This window comes from Aphelocoma coerulescens (genome assembly GCF_041296385.1).
Source record: "Aphelocoma coerulescens isolate FSJ_1873_10779 chromosome W unlocalized genomic scaffold, UR_Acoe_1.0 ChrW_unloc_scaf_3, whole genome shotgun sequence".
Classification (NCBI taxonomy): domain Eukaryota; kingdom Metazoa; phylum Chordata; class Aves; order Passeriformes; family Corvidae; genus Aphelocoma; species Aphelocoma coerulescens.
The window spans coordinates 577,073-599,218 of NW_027184082.1; the positions used below are offsets into that span (position 1 = coordinate 577,073).

General features: G+C 45.4%; 1 protein-coding gene and 1 long non-coding RNA gene across 2 annotated transcripts in view; one reads left to right on the forward strand and one right to left on the reverse strand.

Annotated features, from left to right (window-relative positions):
* The window catches only part of LOC138102849 (secretory carrier-associated membrane protein 1-like), a 228,557-nt gene extending 224,516 nt beyond the window's left edge, over positions 1–4,041 (reverse strand). The window contains exon 1 of the mRNA XM_069000598.1: positions 3,915–4,041. Coding sequence (XP_068856699.1) covers positions 3,915–3,971 — 57 coding nt within the window. The 5' untranslated portion in view covers positions 3,972–4,041. The remainder of the gene's footprint in view (positions 1–3,914) is intronic.
* A 4,729-nt stretch (positions 4,042–8,770) lies between these two features.
* On the forward strand, positions 8,771–12,513 carry LOC138102874 (uncharacterized). Its single transcript, XR_011147592.1, has 3 exons — positions 8,771–8,819; positions 10,740–10,867; positions 12,388–12,513. It is a non-coding gene; the product is annotated as an uncharacterized lncRNA (long non-coding RNA).
* Positions 12,514–22,146: the final 9,633 nt, after the last annotated feature.

Below are 22,146 nucleotides of genomic sequence, written 5' to 3' on the forward strand. Positions count from 1 at the left end.
ATCGTCATATCGAAACAGGGAAATGTTGTACAAATTGTTGGGACAAACAGAAAGGTTAGCGGCTGTGACTAAGAAGGGATTCAAGGACTTAAATCTGCAGTTACAAGCTACGTCTAGAATGACAATTCAAAATCGGATGGCTCTAGATATGATATTGTTGAAGGAGCATGGCGTATGTGGATATCTGCATGGTAGAGACGACCATTGCTGCATTCACATCCCGAATGTTACACAAGAAGTAGAAAAGGATATAAGTCAATTAGAACGGATTGAAGGAAAGGTGAATGATATTCAGAAAGAGGCAGAACACAATTGGGTTGGAGAACTGTTCAGCTCCCTGGGAATTCGGATGTCCGGATGGATATCCTCAATTGTACAATATGGAATCATGATTGTTATAATCATTTTAGTTGCCTTAATAGTATATAAGTGTCTTTTAGGAATGATTGTCAAAGAAGGTCAACATACTCGGCGAATAATGAAGGCGATAATGCGAAGAGAAGTCCTGGCAGAACCAGCCGTTCCACCTCCTGCTTATCGCGAAACAGCGACATGAATTGTTGAGCATCCTTGCGAACCCAGAAGAAGCTCGAAGGATGCTCAAAAGGGGGGACTTGTTACAAAAAGGATAGGATATTGGATTTTAGAAGTAGTAAGGCTCAGGCTCTGCTAGGCTGTAAGGCCTCAGGTGTAGAAATAGTTCTCTGAGGAAACAGGAATGGAATGTACTGGGTGGGGAGGTTAGGAATAGTGAATTAGCTGGGCATGGTGAACCCGTTAGTGAATTAGCTGGGCACGGTGAACCTGTCTAAAAGTAAATTGTTCTGGGTTGATATATGTTGCATGTAAGGGGGATTTCAGTGGTAGGAGCTCGTTGAGCATTATCTAAGACTAGACAACCATAAAGATATATGGCTTAGGGTATGATTATCAATTGTTAATCCTTGTGATGTATGTTTTACTTTGAAGATTAAATCTTGTATGTGTGCCAATGTTTGAAACTGTATAAAGAGCTGAGTGAAACGATAGGCCTTTGGGAAGCCTGATTTGGGACACTAGTCCCCAGGTCCCCGGGCCCTGAATAAAGCACCGCATAAACTGACTCTCTGTTGGTTTGTGTTTGTGGTCGGTGGGCAACAAAAGTGCCCACTATCATAGACCATGCTAACTTCATAAGAAGAAAAAATTGTACATATTTCATGTGATGCCTGGTTTCACTGGCTTAATTTAAGGGGTTTGCATCTTCAGAACATAAGAATGGATGGACTACCTGGATGTCCAGGTGTAGGCTGCTGGACTTGGAATTGTTCTGAACACATCAGTGAACAACTGATGCCAACAGGAACCTCACTTCATAATTCAAAACTACTTACAATATTTCTAAAAACATCAGACCTGACATCCCAAGGAATACACAGAATTACTGTGAACCATTCACCTTACACTCATTGCATCTCACTTTAAAAATGTAGCCAATGCAAACTCATCTAAATGCAGCAAGAATAACTACAAAGCACTCGTACTTATTGCTGCAGAATAATAAAACACTGCATTTAGAAGTTAATCAGGGTGTGAGTAATGAATATGTAGAACAAATGCTGTGCAGGACCACATGCTCAAAGAAAAAGTGGCATCTGAATGAATGCTATCAAATTTGTATGTCATGACATGTATCCTAGTGGTTAAAAAAGTGATAACTATGATATTCTATTGGAATAAGTAAGTCTACGTTGGCATAACTTATTTTTCCATATTTGATATTTCACCTAGATAATAAAGTTAAAATGCGTTATTTTTAGGGGTTTTTTTAATATTAAAAAAGAGAAAAAAGCCACAAATACAAGTTCCAATAGGTGATAATATACCGACACCAACACAAAGCTACAGCATGGCTGGAACCTCCAAATATCCAGAGACCTTGACCTGCTGCATGATTTGATTAAAAATTCAGTTGCCCTCTGCAAATACAGAAAATAGGGAATTTTTAAGACAGATTTTAAATATCTGATGTCAGCTGCTGAATGCAACAACTGTAAAATGCCTCGTCCAATCTCAGACTGAGAAGGCTATGTCCTAGTGGACCAGTGCTTCTGCCCAAAATGGACCTGCCCTTGCACTAACTCCTTGCTACAACCTGATTGTCTTCAGCCACCTAGCCATTCCCAGTCTCTGCTCCTTAAGAATGTTGATCCCAGTAATTATCTTGCTCACCCAACTTCTTGTTCATTCCTTCCAGTTCACAAGTCCTTCTCCAGCCTTATCTCACCCAAGCTTCTGCCAGTTCAGCATTTTGAGTTTCTGGTCTTTTTATTTAACTATTAGTCATACCGACCAGAGCAGAATTTAAGTATAGGTCATTTTTCATACCCAGATATTGCAGCTATTGGTGCACTGAAGTCACACACGGTCATTTTAGATGACATTTTAAAGATCTGAATTAGTTCAGGAGACTGGAGTTCTAACAAATCAGCACAACCTAATTAATTATTTTCCATCTAATCTTTCATTTTATCTGGTCCTTGTAGTCTCTCCCCCACAATATCAATCTCAAAAGCAAAGATTAGAATCACACTCTTTGTATCATGAGGAGTCAGGTACAAGCAGCACCCCAGTGTTTACATCAAAAAAAGAAAAGTCAGAAAAAAAATCCAAAACCAAGCAAAAGAAAACCAGAAAACCGCAACACACATATCTCGAACATATACAGCTATTAAAAATTTCTCCTGTGGTAGTGTATTGGGTTTTTGTGGCAAACTTTCTTTTTTTTTTGCGGGGGGGCTACAGGGGTGGCTTCTGTGAGAAGCTGCTGGAAGCTTCCTCCATATCTGACAGAGCCAATCAATGCCAGCCGGCTCCAACGTGGACCCGCTGCTGGCCAAAGCTGACCCAATCAGTAACGGTGGTAGTGCCTCTGGTATAACATATTTAAGAAGGGGGACCAGGAGGCAAACTGCTGTGCAAGAGCAGCCATAAATAAGAATATGTGAGAGGAAAAACTCTGCAGACACCAAGGTCAGTGAAGAAGGAAGGGGAGGAGGGGCTCCGGAGCTGAGATTCCCCAGCAGCCTGTGGTGAAGAGTACCGAATTTAAAAAAAAAAAAAAAAAAAAAGAGAGAGAGATAGATATTAAATAGCCACTGTCTCAAAACCAACAACATCTTATGATCAATCCAAGCAAGCAAATACTTAAAAAAAATTCTATTTTATCAACTAAATTCTTTTACTTCCAGAAGATAACAAAACAGAAAAATAATTTCATTTTAGACTTCCAAAAGAATTAACTACCCAAAATACTGCGCAAACTAGAGGTTTCTGCTTAATCTTTATCTTCCCAGAGAACATATTTTTTGATTCAACATCAAGTAAGAATATCTGCTGTAATCTTTTTATTAAAAGGCATGAGAATAGTCACGGGAAATCTCACAAAGTAGATCACAAAAAATTAGTAAAACTGAAATATTAAAGAAAAAACGGCATCTATCTTTAGACCTTGGCAATAACTCTTCCACATTATGCCCCCCTCTCCTTTCTCTGACATACTAGTGACAGGAATAAGATTAATGTGTCTTTACAAACGGACTGTGTGAATCTACTTGGAGATTGTGGATGCTAACCTCTAGCGACGTGAATTTCCTGCACACTAGTCTGTGATTTTACACAAGCACACGAAGCAGCTTCAAAGGTAAAGAAAATAAATAGTCTCATTATATATAAAATTGTTCCCCTCTCCCGAGGCCAGCACTACCCCACAGCGCTGGGCCTTCCCGACCCGCCGCGGCTGAGAGTGACCCCCCAGCACACAGCAGAGCCGATGACACTCCTTCCCTAGGACACCCGTAGCTTCACGCAGCTTGTTCTGCCCCCGCCGCGGCACTGAGGAAGGCTCACGGCGTCCCTGTTCCCCGCCGCCTCACCTTGAAGGGATTATTGAGGTCCGGGTCAGCAAATGGATTGCTGTCGAAGTCCGACATGGCAGGCGCAAGCGTGTCGCTATAATCACGGGGCAGCCGCTATCACCAACTGCTGCAACACAAGTCCAACCCCGACCAGACAAAGAACAAAATGGCTGCCCCGGAAGCGAGATTGCGGAGCGGAAGCGCCCTGGAAGAGAGAAAAATTCCCACTCCTAGGGCGAGCAGGATAGACTAGAGTTTAGAAGAGCTTTAGCTCTCATATACTTAGCTCTAGTGACTTAAGTAATCCTGTGACTTCAGTGGGAGCAATTCAGGTGCCCAACACCCGAGGAGAAGTTTCACAATTAGAAAAGATACATGATTAGCCCAGGCTGTCCCCTCTCAACAACTTCTTTCTACACCTTGCTTTCCAAGTAGTAGAATTTATTTTTGTGCTAGGTAAGAATTACCTACTTGTAATCAACTGTTTCTAATTTTCGTACAAGATATAGCTCATAAATACATCCATTTGATTTTTAATATGCTAATAAGTTCATTGAAAAGTAAGTTCCACTATTGAATGGGTGACTCTAGATAAAAATTCCCCAGCCTCACAGAATTGGTTTCATTCAGTGGTTTTCAATAATTCTGAAATAATTGCCCTCTTAGCAAACAAAATTGTCTTAATCTGAATTGGGCATTTTCTCAGAAAAAAGAGTTTAAACTTCAACAAACAGTAGATTACAACTGCTTGTGCAAGTACTGTATTTGTATGCTTGTGTATAAAAAATCTTGTGTAAGGAAACTTAAGTCAAATCCTGGTTCTCTCAATTTTCTATCACTTGTGGAATTTACAATGTTTATGCCAACCTCAGGTAATGGTGAGGAGTGCTCAGATCAACTGAGAGGAAAATCCATCAGGTTTTTCTCAATCCAAAATGCTTGAAATGCTGAGTAGGCAACCAAGTGATGTGTCTTGAACAGATCTCTGTCCCAATAAAGTAGATCACAGTTTTACATGGGATGTACCTTCAAAAAATAAAACCACGCTGTAACAAATAACTTCCGAAAAAGTGTTTCCTTTCATTAGAATGGAATTAGTCTATGCAGCATCACATGCAAGCATAATTGTTAGAATAAAAAGAGGGATGGAAAATGTTAACATGCAATGTTGCTATGTGAGCACTTAGCTAAGGCTCTGCTACAGAAGTTAGGCAAAATGAATGGCATGGAAGATTGACCAATTGCTCATGTAGAAGAAAGAAGCACAAGATTTCTATGGTAGTGTAAGTGCAAGGTACAGCTTCAAATTAGATTATACACAGATAGTGGTTTTAAAGTCTTGCTGAAAGTTTAGGGAGAAGACACCAAGTCTGTTAGGTAAAACTACCTGAAGAGTTATTTGACAACAGCTCTTGGAAGAATTTAAAATAGTGAGAACATTTTTCTAGGTTCTACAGCAGAAAGATTTACTTGAAAAATGTTGAAAAGATTTTAACTTAGGAGAGAAAAAAGAGAAGTGTGATAAGCAGGCATTTCAATATAATACTTAAAGGTCATGAACCGCAATATTCCCCAATTTTTTTTGCTTTAATTTAAAAGAAAAAAGTGTGGAGAAGAGAGGAGGAATGGCAGAAATAGCAGCATTCAGAACTCTCAAAATCTGCTATGTGCAGGCTCCCATTTAACCTTTCTTTCTCTTTCTTACAATGAAGCCCTGGTTTTGCAAGATAATAAATCCAGTTTCAATGTGCTGATTGCTGAATCAAAATCTCTTGTTTCCATCATTGTTGTGCTTTAACTCCATCTGGCAACTAAGTACCATGCAGATGCTCCCTCCCTCCACCCTGGTGGGGAGGAGAATCACAAAAAAAGTAAAACTCGTGGGTTGAGATAAGAACAGTTTAGTAATTGAAACAAAGTAATATGGAATAATAATACTAATAACGCTAATTATAATAACAAAAACAATAATAATTGTAATGAAAAGGAGAGAGGAATAAAACCTAAGAGAAACAAGTGATGCACAATACAGTTGCTCACCACCCACTAGACCGATGCCCAGCCCATCCCTGAGCAGTGACTGGCAACTCCCCATCAACTCCCCCCAGTTTATATAGTCAACATGACATTCCATGGTATGGAATATCCATTTAGCCAGTTCGGGTCAGCTGTTCTGGCCATGTTCCCTTCCAGCTTTTTGTAAACCTCCTCACTGGCAGAGCATGAGACACTGAAAAGTCCTTGACTTAAGGTGAGCACTACTTAGCAACAAGTAAAAAATCAGTGTGTTATCAACATTATTCTCATACTTGAAAGGAATGAGATTTTGTCTTTACAAACAAACTGTGGGTGTACTGACAGGTAAAAGGTAGATACTGAGAGGTGAAAGAAACAATGGGAGGAATTCCACTTATTGATGAAAGGAGTGAGAGGGATTTGTCTTTACAAACAAACTGTGGGTTTGCTGATAGGTAGATACTGAGAGATGAAAGAAGCAATGGGAAGAACCATAAATTCCATAGGAAAAGAAAAAGGGGGGTATACATTAGAAGGGGGTCTGTATTGATTCAGGAAGTCTGTACCTCTCAAGTACCTCAGCCAATGGGGAAAGAGAGAGGGAAATGCGGCCAGGAAATTAGGATAAATAGGAGGCTGTGGGCTCTAAAAATTTGAGAGACCCCAGGGGAAATGCCCCATGGCCTCTGCCTTTATTCGAATAAAGTAACAGGACTCCTCTGTCTCCTTTTTGGACATAACCCTCTGGTGTTTGTGGATTAATTTTCTTGACAATTTGGGGGCTCTTGTCCAGGATATTTCCACCGTCCAGGGCCGGTGGGCAGTGAGCGGAGCTGACGGCTCCCCTTGGTGACCAGCTCCCCTTGGTGGTGGCCGGCATCAGGCAATTGATTGGGTTCCTGAGACTGTCCAGGAGACAGATGAGTGGCAGACCAGAGGGGTCTGTGAAGAGTCCACAGGGAAGGACCACTGAAAATCTCATCGGTGAGTACAACAGGATCTTTGGGGAGTTAACCTGAGAGGGCACCCATGGAGGGTAGCACAGGTAAAACAAGGCACCCATGGAGAGTAGTAAAGGTAAAGCTGAGAAGGGGCCCTGGCAAAAGGGATGACGATCTCAAAATATCTCCAAAAAATCCCTTGAAAGAATGTGGAGTTAGTTTACACATTCTCCCAGAGGTAATTTAGGACATAGATGCCCAGAGGGGGCAATAAGGGAAAGTTGAGAAGGGGTCTTGACAATCCATGCCCATGAGGGAAAAAAAGAAAGTCGAGAAGGAGTCTTGACAACAGGAGATGGACAAATAGTGTTGATATGTTCAGAAAAAAAATTAGTTGAAGGAGAATGTAAAGAAATATGGTTGAGGCAAGGAGCAGCAGGACTGGGAGCACAGGCTGGGGGCCTGTGGGAGCTGTGGGGTAGCCGGGGCTCAGCACTGGGCAGTGCCTGACCTCGCCATCTCCGGGCAGGGGCGGCAGTGGCCCCCGGCCTCATGAGGTTGCGGGACGCCCCAGCTGGCTGTGGTGCTGGCCAGCCGTGCCCGCCGGGAGCGCCGGGGGGTTGAGGAGCTGTTTGGACACTGCGGCAGGACAGAGACCGGCTCTGGTATACAGTGTGTGATAGAGAGCGAGCACAAGGGAGGGAAAGAAGGGGTTACAGCTTGTCATTGAGTCCCTGCTAAAGGCAGGTCTTTTGAAGCCATGTATATCTCCCTATAACACACCTATCCTGCCGGTTAAGAAACCAGATGGAACCTACAGAATGGTGCAGGATTTAAGAATAATAAATGAAATTGTCAAACCAAGGCATCCCATGGTTCCAGATCCCCATACCACCCTGAATCAAACCCCTTCTTCACATCAGTATTATTCAGTACTGGACTTGAAGGATGCTTCCTGGAGGTGTCCAATTATAGAGGACAGTAAACAGTACTTTGCCTTTGAGTGGGAAGAGGAGGAAGGAGAGAAAATGGTAAAACAATTGACATGGACAGTCCTCCGGGAGGGATATACAGAGTGTCAGGAAAATTAATCCACAAACACCAGAGGTTTATGTCCAAAAAGGAGACAGAGGAGTCCTGTTACTTTATTCGAATAAAGGCAGAGGCCATGGGGCATTTCCCCTGGGGTCTCTCAAATTTTTAGAGCCCACAGCCTCCTATTTATCCTAATTTCCTGGCCGCATTTCCCTCTCTCTTTCCCCATTGGCTGAGGTACTTGAGAGGTACAGACTTCCTGAATCAATACAGACCCCCTTCTAATGTATACCCCCCTTTTTCTTTCCTTATGGAATTTATGGTTCCTCCTGATGCCTTGGGTTTTAACTTTTATATTTTTCAAATTCTTTACTGCTTGGTGTGTGACTCTGAAGTTTTTTGTAGCCTGTTAATTTCTGCTCTCATGCTAGGTAGACATAACAAAGCCTCTCCGGCCCTGCTTTCCAAGGACACCAAGACTGTCCTAGGCCAAAAGTATAAACCAAAGAGCCGCTAAGGGGGGTAAGCTGAGGGGGAAGCTGAAGCTTTAATTGGAGAATCAACCCTGCTATGCAAATGAACCAAACCTATAAAAGAGTGAAAAACTCGTGACCTGGGGTCCATCTTGGGGTCCATTTTGAGAATAGCTTCAGGCTCCCCAGGGTGTACCTTTGAAGGCCTTTCAAATAAATACCTCTTTTATTCCCTTACTCCTGTCTAGTCTCTTTCTGGGAAGCCTCTTAAGTTATCAGTTCTTTGGCACCACCAGAAGAGACAACGAGGCTTCTGAAAATCCTCTAGAACTCAGAAAGATCCAGCTCAGCTCCCCCCCCCGCCCCCCCCCCCCCCGCCGGCACCCGGGGGGGCACAGCCCAGGAGGCAGAGAAGCCCCAAGAGCCCAGAAAACTCTCCAGATCCAGCACAGAGGCATGTGAGTAACTGAATAAAGGTGGTATTCTGTTAGTAACACCTGAATTGGGTATTAAGAGATCCTTTACAGTTTGTTTAGGGACTCGGGAGGGTCCAAGGGGGTTTCGTTTGGTGTTTCCCCCTTTTCTTAGCTTGGCAGCTCGTAAGAGCTTGTCAGGTAACTCGTGTGAGAGTCCCACGGAATTTGATTTTCCCTCTGTTGGTTTGTTGCTAGCTTCCGTCCAGCCACCACCCTTTGGCATCCAGCCAGGTGGCGCAGTGGCTTGGGTCGTAGTTTGAGCCTCAGTTTGATTCCTCAGGGTTGTGGGTTCGAATTTTACCTTCTCTAGTTTTCTCTCTGCTTTATAGAGTGTTTTAGATCTTGTTGCTATTTTTTCGTGAATTTTCTGTTTTTAAGCATAAAACCATGGGCGGTAATATTTCTTGTATGGGGAGTGAAATACCACCGAACACCCCTTTAAGCTTTGTATTAGATAACTGGGCAAAATTGATTGGCAAAGATAAAACCCTTACAAAAGCAGAATTAATTAGGCTTTCTACATTGATTTGGCCAGCGTATAGGTTAGATAACTGGCAAAAGTGGCCTCAGTTTGGAACCTTAGATGAAGAATTAATATTGAGTTTAATATCATATCATCGAAGAGATCACTGTTTCTTAGAATTAGAGCATGCGAAGCTCTTCTTGGCTGCATCTAAGTTACAAATATCTAAAAAAGAGCATATACTGTTTTTAAGGAAAAAAGAGAAAAAGGTTAAGAAGTCTATGTTGGACCTGACAAAAGGGGAAGACGTGGAGATGGATGTAATAGCTCCCGCCTTGAGAATGGGCCCTCCTCCTCCCCCTCCTTCTCAGCCGACATGGGTCCCGGGGGCGGGGAAGAGAGGCAGCTTTAGATGGGTTCCGGCCAGTGAAAAAGGAGAAGGGGGAGGCGGACCCGGGAAAATTCCCGGCTGCCACTCAAGCTCAGACAGGGCCGCATCTAAAAGAAGGTGAAGACTGGCCATGGCGGCTTTGGAAGGCATTTGCGTCTTCAGTGGCTAACGCAGTCCTTGGTGCCCGAGGCACGAGCTCTGGCGTCCCCCAGGTCAGAGACAGTCCAGCTGCCGTTACCTCCACGCGTCGCTGAAGCAACTTCGGAGTCAGGAAAAGGGCTGCTTGCTGGGCTAGCAAGCTGGCTTCTTTGCAGATGGAACACGGCAGGAGCCGATGGGATCGGCTCACGTTAGCCCGGAGACAAAGGAAGAGAGAGGCTGTTCGGGTCTGACTTCTAACAGGTTTTTTGTTAGAAGTTTCGCAACCCGAACAAGCTCGGAAGGCTGGAATCCGATGCGATGGGAATAATAGGATTATGATGGGATCCTATACTGACGCTTACCCTCCGTTTTATAGGGAATTTGAAAACCCCGGTGAAAGGGGAAAACAACCAATGAGTTACAAGCCGGGGGGGATACAATGTAACAAGAACCACTGGGGGAAACTGAGAGGCGGGAGTTATAACAGAACCAATGAACAACCGAGTAACCGAGAATTTTCCCGAACCGGGGGAGGTGGCTTGTACCCGGGCGCTGTCCAGGGGGGTGCGGCTTAGGCTTCTGAGCCGCCCATCGACCCGCCCTCTGAGTCTGCCTCTTCGGGAAACTCGATCCAGGGGAGGGGCTGAGATTGATTGGCATCTCACTGCCCCAGCCCCGCAGGGGGCTGGGTCACACCAACAAGTGGCTTCTGCCCAGAAGCCGCCCGGCTCTCTCTCTTCCCCCTCCCCTTCGGTCCCAGCAGGAGCGGAGGGGCCAAGGGGAGGGGACAGCTAGCGTGTGCAGCCTACAGCACCGCCCTTGAAGGTGGAGCCGGGAGGCAGGGGTTTCCACCAGGAGGGTGGGGAGGGAATGTCCTACAGGGGGGTGTCTTTCCTTCCTCTCCCAGGCATAGGAGTCTCCATGACAACGCCGAGCACCGAGCGGCTGGCTTAGCGGATGACGTCATCGAAGCGCGCAGGCTCAGGGACACTGCCCGGTCCCTGCGGCGGAGCAGGTCCCTGACAGGGATACCAGGTACCAGAACGGGCCGGAGCAGACCTGACACAGCCGACTCCACGGAATCAGACAGCTCTCACTCAGGCAGTTCCTCTTAGGAGGAAGATGAGATAGCTGCTTTAAGCAGGCGAAACATAGCAAGAAAAGCAATAAGGGAGCAAAGCCCAATTGCTAAACGAACCAGAGCGAAAAGGGAGCCAGTTTTGCAAGCCCCTCTGTGACAGGCTGCGGGTAATCAAGGGCCAATCTATGTGAAGGTTCCATACTCCCACATAGAGTTAGAACAGTGGAAGAGTACAGTGGGAAAATATAAAGAAAATCCAGACAAAGTGGCTACTTTGGTACAAAGAGTAATTAAAACAGAACCCTGACTGGAGTGATTTGGCAGCTATGATAGAGACATTGCTTGATCCCACTGAAAGACAGATGGTAAACAAAGCTATTACAGACTCTGTGGAATTAGGCATAGCTAACGGGACACTACAAGGTACGGTTGCAGATATTTTTCCAATAGATGATCCAAGGTGGGATCCAAATGTGCCAGCAGAAATGCAAAGATTAAAACGGTATCAAGATCTCATAGTATATGGGTTAAAGCATGATGTCCCTAAAGCTCTTAACTGGGCAAAGCTTTATGAAGTGAAGCAAGGTCCTAATGAAACTCCTACTGATTTTTTGAATAGGTTAAGAGAAGCTGCTACCAAATACACAAACATAAATCCTGATACAGCAGAAGGGGGAAATCATCTGGCTTATTTGTTTATGGGTCAGGCTTCAAACGATGTAAGAAGAAAGCTGCAAAAGTTAGAAGGGGTTCAAGACATGAATAAATTGTTAGAAATAGCCTGGAGAGTGTTTCAAGATAGAGACTCCAGTGACAAAGGTAAACCCTGTCCCAGGAAGAAAGATAGTCAGGAAAAGTCATCTAAGAAAGCCTCTCCCCCTAGGGACAAAGACACATGCGCTTATTGCAAGAAGAAAGGGCATTGGAAGGCTGACTGTCCGATGTTTAAGAAGACACCCCCAGTTCCACAGCTCCCATTGGAACAAAACTCAAACTCAGAATGATGGGGTGTACTAGTTTGAAAACAAACCAGTGGGAGGCACCAAGTCAGAATAACAATTTAATGGGGGAAATTAAAGAAAAGGAAAAACTAAAAGAAAACACTGGTTCAAATTGACAGAGTAAAGATACAACCTGACACCCTGTTAGTCAGGGTGGTGGTAGCAGTCTGGTAGAATGGTGGCTGCAGTCCTCTGAAGTGGTGATCCTATAGCAAAAGGGTCTGCTCTTCCTCAGAAGGTCCAGTGGTAGCTGTGCAGCTCCCGTCCTCTGGAAATCCTGTGGAAAGGTGTCTTGGGGTGAAGTTATGATGTGTATCCCATATCGCTGCCTATGCCCAGAAATTAATTTTTGTGCCTTTCTGTGCCTCTAAACTGAGCCTGAGAGGGAGAAGAAAAAACTGAGCAAAACTTTCTCAAAGCATTTTGCAGCTTGTTCAAGGTCACATAAAGATAGAAGGTTTTTTTCTTCCCAGCCGCGGCAGGGGAGTGAGGAAGCACCCGGCTTGCTGTTTTCCAGTCAGCTTTTGGCCAGTTGCTTCAGTTTCTTGTTCTCCGGAGAGAGAGACTGAGAGTTGGACTTTGCTTTTCCTTCTCTGGAATTCCGGATTTTCTCCCTTTTCTACTGGACTGCTTTCAACCTCAGAGCACATCGGGAGGACTTTCCATCGGGCACAGAGGGCCTGGCCCTGGGCCAAGCCCCAGCTCCGAGGAGACCAAAGGGAGGACTCTAACGCTATCCCAGGTTTTTTCCTCCACAGCGAAAGATTTTACCATTTAACCTCATTTTCCTTTCCCGTGTGTTTGTTAAATAAATAGTTTTATCTTCTTCACTTTCCTTCGAGGAAAATTTCTTTTTTCCCGAACCTGGTGGGGGAGGGGTGGTTGTGCCTTCTCTCAGAGTATATATTTCTAAATTTGGCAAAACCGGTACAAATTTAGTGGCGCCCAAGTGGGGCTCGAAAAGCAAGTCCTTTGGAGGCATGGTACCCCTGAGAGAATTGAATCTGACAATGGGACTCATTTTAAGAACAGCCTTATTAACACCTGGGCTAGAGAACATGGCATTGAGTGGGTGTACCACATCCCTTACCATGCACCAGCTGCAGGCAAAGTGGAACGGTGCAATGGATTGTTGAAAACCACTTTGAAGGCACTAGGTGGGGGAACTTTCAAAAATTGGGAACAGCATCTAGCAAAGGCCACCTGGTTAGTTAACACCCGAGGTTCCACCAATAGAGCTGGTCCCGTCCAATCTGAATCCCTGCATACAACAGATAGAGATAAGGTCCCAGTAGTGCATGTCAGAGGTCTGTTAGGAAAGCCTGTGTGGATAAATTCTGCCTCGAGTACAGACAAACCCACCCGTGGGGTTGTCTTTGCTCAGGGACCTGGTTGCACATGGTGGGTAATGCAGAAAGACGGAACAACACGTTGTGTACCGCAGGGAGATCTGATTGTTGTGTGAAATGCTTGTATACCCCTGCTTGCTGATTGTCACTGTCACTGTTCGTATATAGCTGTGTATACATATATATGTATTAATGTGTGTGTAGAATTAGAATATCTTAGTTTGGGCATTGAGCCAACAATATGGGATAAGGGGTGGAATGTCTTGGGGTGAAGTTATGATGTGTATCCCATATCACTGCCTATGCCCAGAAATTAATTTTTGTGCCTTTCTGTGCCTCTAAACTGAGCCTGAGAGGGAGAAGGAAAAACTGAGCAAAACTTTCTCAAAGCATTTTGCAGCTTGTTCAAGGTCACATAAAGATAGAAGGTTTTTTTCTTCCCAGCCGCGGCAGGGGAGTGAGGAAGCACCCGGCTTGCTGTTTTCCAGTCAGCTTTTGGCCAGTTGCTTCAGTTTCTTGTTCTCCGGAGAGAGAGACTGAGAGTTGGACTTTGCTTTTCCTTCTCTGGAATTCCGGATTTTCTCCCTTTTCTACTGGACTGCTTTCAACCTCAGAGCACATCGGGAGGACTTTCCATCGGGCACAGAGGGCCTGGCCCTGGGCCAAGCCCCAGCTCCGAGGAGACCAAAGGGAGGACTCTAACGCTATCCCAGGTTTTTCCTCCACAGCAAAAGATTTTACCATTTAACCTCATTTTCCTTTCCCGTGTGTTTGTTAAATAAATAGTTTTATCTTCTTCACTTTCCTTCGAGGAAAATTTCTTTTTTCCCGAACCTGGTGGGGGAGGGGTGGTTGTGCCTTCTCTCAGAGTATATATTTCTAAATTTGGCCAAACCGGTACAAAAGGGTTGTCTCTGGTGTTCAGAATCTCAGATTATATTCAGGATGGAATTCTTGGTTCCTCCCTCTGGGTGGAGCATCTCACAACGGGGTAATGAGTCATGAGGCCAGGTGTTGATTAGGCTCATTAACAGAAGATAGTCCGGAGGCAGTTATCTCTGAGTCATGCGGCAGGACAATGATGGGCCATTAACAGAAAGATAGCCTGGGGGGAGGAGGCAAGGAAACACTGCCCCACCTGATTTCAACAGCTCATGAGGATGGTAATAGAATACACTGCAACCCAGGACATGGGGACCAGAGGCTTTTCCCCCAGCAGAGCCTTCGGTTATGGCCAAGCTGGGGAAAGATGATATAGAATTTCTGGTAGACACCGGCACGGCAGATTCTGTCTTAAATACTTTAGAAGGGAAACTGAATCATGAAACTGTTCATGTAGTTGGGGCAACAGGGGTAACTGAAACACGGCCTTTCTTCGAACCTTTGAAATTTAAACTGGGGAAGCACTGGGTAACTCATCAATTTCTTTATATGCCTAACTCCCCTAAACCATTGCTGGGGAGGGATTTGTTAGAAAAATTAAAGGCCAAAATTAAATTTAAATGAGGGGAGGGCGTACGAGTTATCATTCCAGAAACTAAATTTTTTGAAGATGCTGCACTATTTATACAGGACAGATGTGGTGAAATCCCCATTGAAGTTGAAAATGCTGTCAACCCAATTGTGTGGGCCGGTGATGTTCCAGGAAGATCCAAACAGGCAGAACCAGTGAGCATTGCACTCAAACCAGGAGCTACACCGGTAAGGCAAAACCAATATCCTTTAAAATTAGAGAGTCATAAAAGACTGGCACCTATAATTGAAAAATTCCTCCAGCATGGGTTATTAGTGCAATGTGAGTCCAGGTATAACACACCAATCCTTTCAGTGAAGAAAGCTGATGGTAATAGTTATTGGTTAGTCCAAGATTTGAGGGCAATTAACAAAATTACAGAGGACATACACCCAGTGGTTGCCAATCCATACACACTTTTGACCACACTGACGGATGAATTAGCGTGGTTTACTGTTGTGGACCTAAAAGATGCCTTTTTCTGCATTCCTGTGCATAAAAACAGCCAGGAGCTTTTTGCTTTTGAGTGGGAGAATCCCAAAACAGGGAGGAAAAGTCAGCTTACTTGGACAGTCTTACCCCAGGGTTTCTAGAATAGCCTGACAATATTTGGAAACCAGCTAGAAAAAGAATTAGAAGATTGGAGGAGACAAGAGCCAGGAGGGGTTATCCTTCAGTATGTTGATGGCATCTTGATTGCAGCTAAGACCAGAGATGACTGCATCCAATTCACTGTAAGCTTGTTAAACTTTTTGGGACAGAGTGGATACAGATTTTCCAAAGATAAGGCACAGATAGCCAAGGAAACAGTAGTTTACTTGGGACTTGAGATCTTCTGTGGACACCGACAGCTCAGCAACGAACAGAAAGAAGCCATCTGTCGACTTCCGGAGCCCCACACCGTGAGAGAGGTGCAAGCTCTCCTGGGAATGGTAGGTTGGTGTTGTTTGTGGATAGCAAATTATGGATTGTTGGTGAAACCCTTGTATGGAGCAATAAAAGCAGCTGAAAATGGCATTATAATTTGGACTGAAAGCACAAAGGCTGCATTTAAACAGCTGAAACATTCTCTAATGTCAGCTCCCAGCACTGGGCTTATCAGACTTGACTAAGCCTTTTGAACTTTTTACACGAGAGACTTAATTTGGCACTGGGCATATTAGCACAGCGCCTTGGAAGCCAACGGAGGGCTGTGGCCTATTTTTCCAAACAGCTGGACAATGTTATCCAAGGGTGGCCTGGGTGTTTGAAGGCCGTGGCGGCTACTGTCCTCCTGATTCAAGAGGCCCGGAAACTCACCCTTGGACAACATATTGTAGTGTATGTGCCACATGCAGTAGCAGCAGTACTGGAACAGAAAGGAGGACATTGGTTGTCCAGCAGCCAAATGCTTAGATATCAGTCACTGCTGTTAGAACAGGATGACGTTACCCTGAAAACAACTTCTGTTGTTAACCCTGCCATGTCTCTGTCCTCTACCTTAATTGACGATGTGCCTGAGCATGACTGCTTGCAGACAATCGAGGAGGTCTATTCCAGCAGACCAGACCTGAAGGACGTGCCCCTAGAAAATCCAGACTGGGAGCTGTTTACAGATGGGAGCAGCTTCATGAGAAATGGTAAGCAAATGACAGGTTATGCAGCAACAACCCAGGACAAGGTGATTGAGGCGAAGGCCCTGCTGGCAGATGTGTCATTGCAGAAAGCTGAACTGATTGCACTGACAAGGGCCCTAGACCTGAGCGAAGGAAAGAAGGGAAATATATGGACTGACTCTAAATATGCATTTAGTGTTGTCCACACCCATGGAGCCATCTGAAAGGAGAGAGGACTGTTGAACGCTCAAGGTAACCAGGTCAAACATGCTGACCAAATCCTTGCCCTCTTAGAGAGCATTAAAAGACCCACAGAAGTAGCTATCATGCATTGTATGGGTCACCAGAAAGGGAAAACCACTCCAGAATTGGGAAATCACTTTGCTGATGAAAGAGCAAGAAGGGCTGCAGAAAAAGGTATTCTTGCAGTAATTCCACAAAAAGAGATTGATTTGTCAGGGTTCACCCCAAAATATGATCAGGCAGACCACAAGTTAATTAAGTTTCTTAAGGCTGAGATCACAGAAAATGGATGGGCTGTTATACCTGCAAATCAGGTTGTAGTCCTATTACCGCAGGCCTGGTTCCTACGGTATATCACCGTGTCCTGCAGCCATAGGGAGGAGGAGGAGGAGAAGATCCAGCAGGGAGGAATTGTGCAGCAAGATTGATTCATTTAATTATTTTACAAACTCTTTTATAGACATTCTTTTTCATAGTCTAATTGGACAAAGGACCAGCCACCCCTTGGGGGTGATTGGCTAAAATCCTAAAACATCCATTGTCAAAATGTTTTCTACTATACCATAAACAAGACTTTTCAAGGTTGCAGGTGGCTTGGTTGTTTACATTCCTGCTACCTCTTCTGTGAGAGAGAAAAGACTCTCACGGACGTAGAAAATAACAAGAAAATCCTCGCTAGCAGCATTTTTGTATCTACAATTCCCCCTTTTTGTTTTATAAGATAACAACTCTACTATTAATCCTAAATAGAAATCTACATCAGTTATTAATTCTAAATATGTCCTTAAGGCTTTAATTATCTGACTCCATAACAAGAAATTTAAAGTTCAGTCTCTGCTTGTGGAAGGACCATCCCAGTCTCTGCTTGTAGAAGGACCATCTGCCTGAAGGTTGACATCCTGGTCATCATCAGAAGAGTCATTAGGCTGATGATCTACATTCTGGTCGCCATTTGGATGGTTGGCGTTCGGGTCATCATTTGGAGGTTGTCTGTTCTGCCTCTGGTGCCGTAGGTCAGGGAGAACACATTTTGAAGGTAGCCACTGTATCCCGGCATCTGTGGAAATGCAAGCATACCCACGACCCCAAATGATAAGCTCATGAGGGCCTTCCCACTGGTTAGTGAGTAAATTCCGCACCCAGACTTTTGCCCGGGGCAGTTGTCTGTCACCTGCAGACTGCAATGAGAGAAAATGATTCAGAATAACAGGATTATTTGAATTTTGTGGTACTGTAAGGTGATTAATTGTATACAAAGCTTTTGCTAGTCGGCTCTGTGGGGTTTCTCCATGCATTCCCCTTTTCTGTTTGCCCAAAACAAGCTTCAAGGTACCATGAGCGCGTTCAACAATGGCTTGGCCAGTAGGAGAATGTGGGATACCAAAGGTATGGTCTACACCCCATAGGTGTAAAAACTGCCATGTCTTCTCCGAGGCATAGGCAGGACCATTATCGGTTTTCACAGAAGCTGGCACGCCCAGGACTGAGAAAGCCAATTTCCAATGGGCAATGACATCACGGCCCTTCTCTCCAGTGTGAGCAGAAGCCCACATAGCCGAGGAGAAAGTGTCAATAGACACGTGCACATATTTTAGCTGACCAAATTCTGGGATGTGAGTTACATCTGTTTGCCAAATCTGCAAGGCTTTTAGCCCTCTGGGGTTTACCCCTGCTGGCAAAGGCGCAGCGAGTCCATGACAGTCAGCACAAGCGCTGACAATGTCGGGCGCCTCAGTTGGCGTTAAATGAAACTGCTTCTGCAGGGTATGTGCACTTTGATGGAAGAAACCGTGCGATGCCTTGGCTTGTGCAATTTTGTCAGGCTGAGGCCCTACCCACGCAGGGTTGGCCAGCATGTCAGCCCTGGCATTGCCTTCCGTTAGAAACCCTGGTAAATTGGTGTGGCTTCAAATGTGCAGAATGTAATACGGATGCACTCAAGCCTGAATTGCAGACCACAAGGTTTGCAACAGCGAAAACAGAGCCTTATTGTTCACCTCCTTCCGAAGGGAACAATCTAAGCATTGGGTGATATCTGCTACATAAGCAGAGTCAGTAACCAAATTCAAGGGTTCCTGTGATAATTGCTGAAAAGCCATGGTAACAGCCCTTAATTCAACTAACTGAGCAGAGTCTGACTCGGATTGGTGTGTTAATGAACCACCACAAAGGCAGTGTCGGATACTGTGCGCTCTTACAGACAGTGACCCCTACTAAAAATTTGTCCCAATCCGTACGTTCCAAGCTGCCAACACATCCCGTCCCCAAAGGTTACAGGAAGTGGTAGCAACATAAGGCCTAATCATAGCTGGGTGCCCCTCTGAGTCCTTCACCACCACAGGCTGTTCGCTTAAATAGCTCTGTGTGGTTCCTCCTAATCCTGCAATGGCCGATCTCACCGGGGCTAAAGGCCATGAGGGAGGCCATGCAGAGAAGGAGATAATAGTTACATCAGCACCCGTATCAATCAAACCTTGAAGCTGAATCCGGGGTGGTTGGGCTTTCGGCAGGACCAGGGTACTTGTCATCTGTGGCCTTTGGTCTGAGATGTCTGCAGTCCAGAAGGCCTGCGGAAGTCCCGTAGATCCACTGCCATTATCTTCGTGAATTTGTTCTACCCTGGGGACTCAAGACTTAAAAGGCACTAATTTAGCAAGGCAGGTCTTTTCACGAATAGTTACAGGGGTTTTTTGCCTGGAGACCATAGCGCAAATCTGACCTTTAAAGTCAGCATCAATAACTCCTGAGTGCACTAAGATTCCTTGATGGGCATCAGGTTTTCCCACCAGCATCGCACTGGATCCCTGGGCTAAGGGTCCATATGCATCCAAGGGAACCTTATAAATACCGCTAGAGTCTAAGACGACTGCGGCTGCGGTGTGGATGTCAAACCCGTCTGATCCGTGGGTGACGTCTGATCCCTGGGTGCTGTCTCTAGGGTGGCTGGGTAGGCCTGTGCCTGTACCTGTGCCACTCTCTGGGGGAGCGACTGCATCGGAGAGTAATTCCCCCTCCTTGCACCCCGGCGGAAGTTTCCCGACAAAGGCCGACCATTGGCATGAGTCAGGGATCTACAATAGTCCGAGCAATGCCCTGACCTGCCACACCTCTTGCACTGGGGGATCGGTGTGTTCTCTTTTTGTCTCGGCTTAGGCTGCTTCCATTTCTTCACCTGTTTTAGGTGCTTTGGTTCATGACCAGAAGATGTGTGAACAGGCTGCAGGAAAGCAGCCAAAGCAGACCTTTTCTGGTTCCCAGATCCCACCTTAGCACAGGCCTCGACCATGTCTGTTGCCTCAGGGTCCCCTGGTAATGCATCTATGATTTTTCTGCACTCCTCGTTTGCGTTATCTCTCACTAACTGCCTTAACAACAACTGTCTTAACCCGTCATCCTCAACCTGCTTCTCGAGAGAAGGAGTGACTTTCTCTACAAAAGAGAGGAATGACTCTGATTTCCCTTGAACTATTTCAGTATATCGCTTTCTGGGCGCAGACAACTCTATGGTTTTCAACATGACAGCCATGCCAACCTGTTGACCTTGCTGCAGGACGCTAGAGGACAAAATACCCTGTAGACTGGGATCAGAGAAGGGACCAGTCCCCATCAAAGCATCCACTCCTGCTGTCTGTCTAGGATCAGCAGCAGGGAGCTGCATATTTGCTAATGCAGTCTTGCCGGCCAGCTTTCTCCAGGTTTTCTCAAAAACTGTAAATTGTACAGGTTGAAATAGAATTTGACCTAAGTGTCTGTCATAGGTTAGCAAGCATAGTCCCGGAAGGGATATCCTTGCTAAGGGGTGCTTACAGCTTCCTCTGGGACCTGATAGAACCTATCAGCTGGCCAGTTTGAATATGGACAATTCTTTAAGCCACTTAAAGTTGTGACCGCCTCTGTGATACACACTTAAGAATAGACAAACTCCCACCCCAGCTCTCTCTCGTTTCCGGCGCTGGGACAGGTGGCTGCAGGCCCCGTGCAGGGGCCAGCAGGCCCGGCCAGGCCCTGCTTGGGCCAGGCCGGGCCGGGCCACGGGCAGCCTGGAGCCATGGGCCTGTTCCAGCCATGGAACCCCCCCCCCCCCCCCACTGCCTTGCCGTGGGCAGCCGGAGCCGCTCGGAACCCCCCCTCCACTTCGGCCGAGATTCAGCAAAGCGGCACCTCTGTCCGGCAGAGGTCAGGTGACCAACTGCGATAAGCCACATTCCAGCTGCAAGGCCGAGGTGAGATTAACCCTTTTATTGCTGTGAAGAGCTGAAAACCTGAGGGAAGAGAGAAGATGCTTAAAGCTGAAAGTCTGTTGTGAAGCTATGATATATCAGAGTATCCTGTTGTAATTTCATGAAGATATGGGGGGTGGAGTGTTCAAGTCATAAGCAATAGGCAGATGCTGCCGCAGCTGTAATTTCATGAGAAGTTTGGACAGAGAGAGATGAACCAGATGAACCAGATGAGGACTTTTTGCTCCAAAGAGGAAAGGAGAAAAACCTCAATTCCTAGAGATGCTTCCAGAGATAGTTCTAATGATGAAGATGACCCTTTGCTCCCAGGGAAGGAGAAGGGCCTCTGTTTTTTTTGTTTCTGAACAGCTCAACCTTAAAATTGTACCCCAGAAAACTTTCAAGAGTGGACCCTCGAAAGCAGTTGCGGGAAAAGCTGCAAGTCGGGGGAAGGGACTCACATCGCAAGCAGAGAGACTCCTCTTCCTAAATGGACTGAACAATATTTGGGAGTGGGTGGCTGTCTCGGTGTGATACTGTTTTCATAGCATGAGCAAAAAGAGACTTCTCTTTCTAAATGGACTGAACAAGGTTATTATGGAAGTGGTAAACAGACTGAACATCTTAAGGGTTGTCTTTACATTGTCAGTAGGAGAAGGGAGGAAGGTAGGGGGAGGAGGAGAGTTCTAAAGGTGGTATAATTTTTTTTTCTTTTCTTCTTTTAGGTCTGTTAATAAACTTCTTTATATTCATTCAAGTTGGTGCCTGCTTTGCATTTCCCCTAATTCTTATCTCACAGAAGATAAACAGTAATGAGTATTTTAGACCAAAACCACTACAGTGTCTGATATCAAATGGAGAAAGCAAATCTGTATTTATCACCCTTATTATCTGCATAACCTCAGCAGGACCTAGCCCATATTGTGCCACCTTGGATTGGAGGTCCTGGGCAACTTTCCAAGCAATTACCTCATGCTTGTCATGCTCCCCTGAATCTGGGAGAGCCTTATACACTGGGAAAGCTTGGATTTCCCCTTTAGAGAAAGCACTACCATCCTGAACTTCTGGCACAGCCTGTGGATGGAGTGTAACAGCTCCCCGGTTACCCCCAGAATCCTCAGATCTATATGGCATTCCAAGGATTTCTAATAACCTCCAGTCACCCTCCTCCAATGCTCGCATCTTAAGGGACTCTAAGAAGCGATTATAATGCGTCGGACGCACTGTTACTGTGCAGTCCTGAAAGGTCCAGGGGCGAGACCGGTGCAGCCTTTTCCTTTGCCGCGTGGCTACAGCCGCCTGACAACCTGGG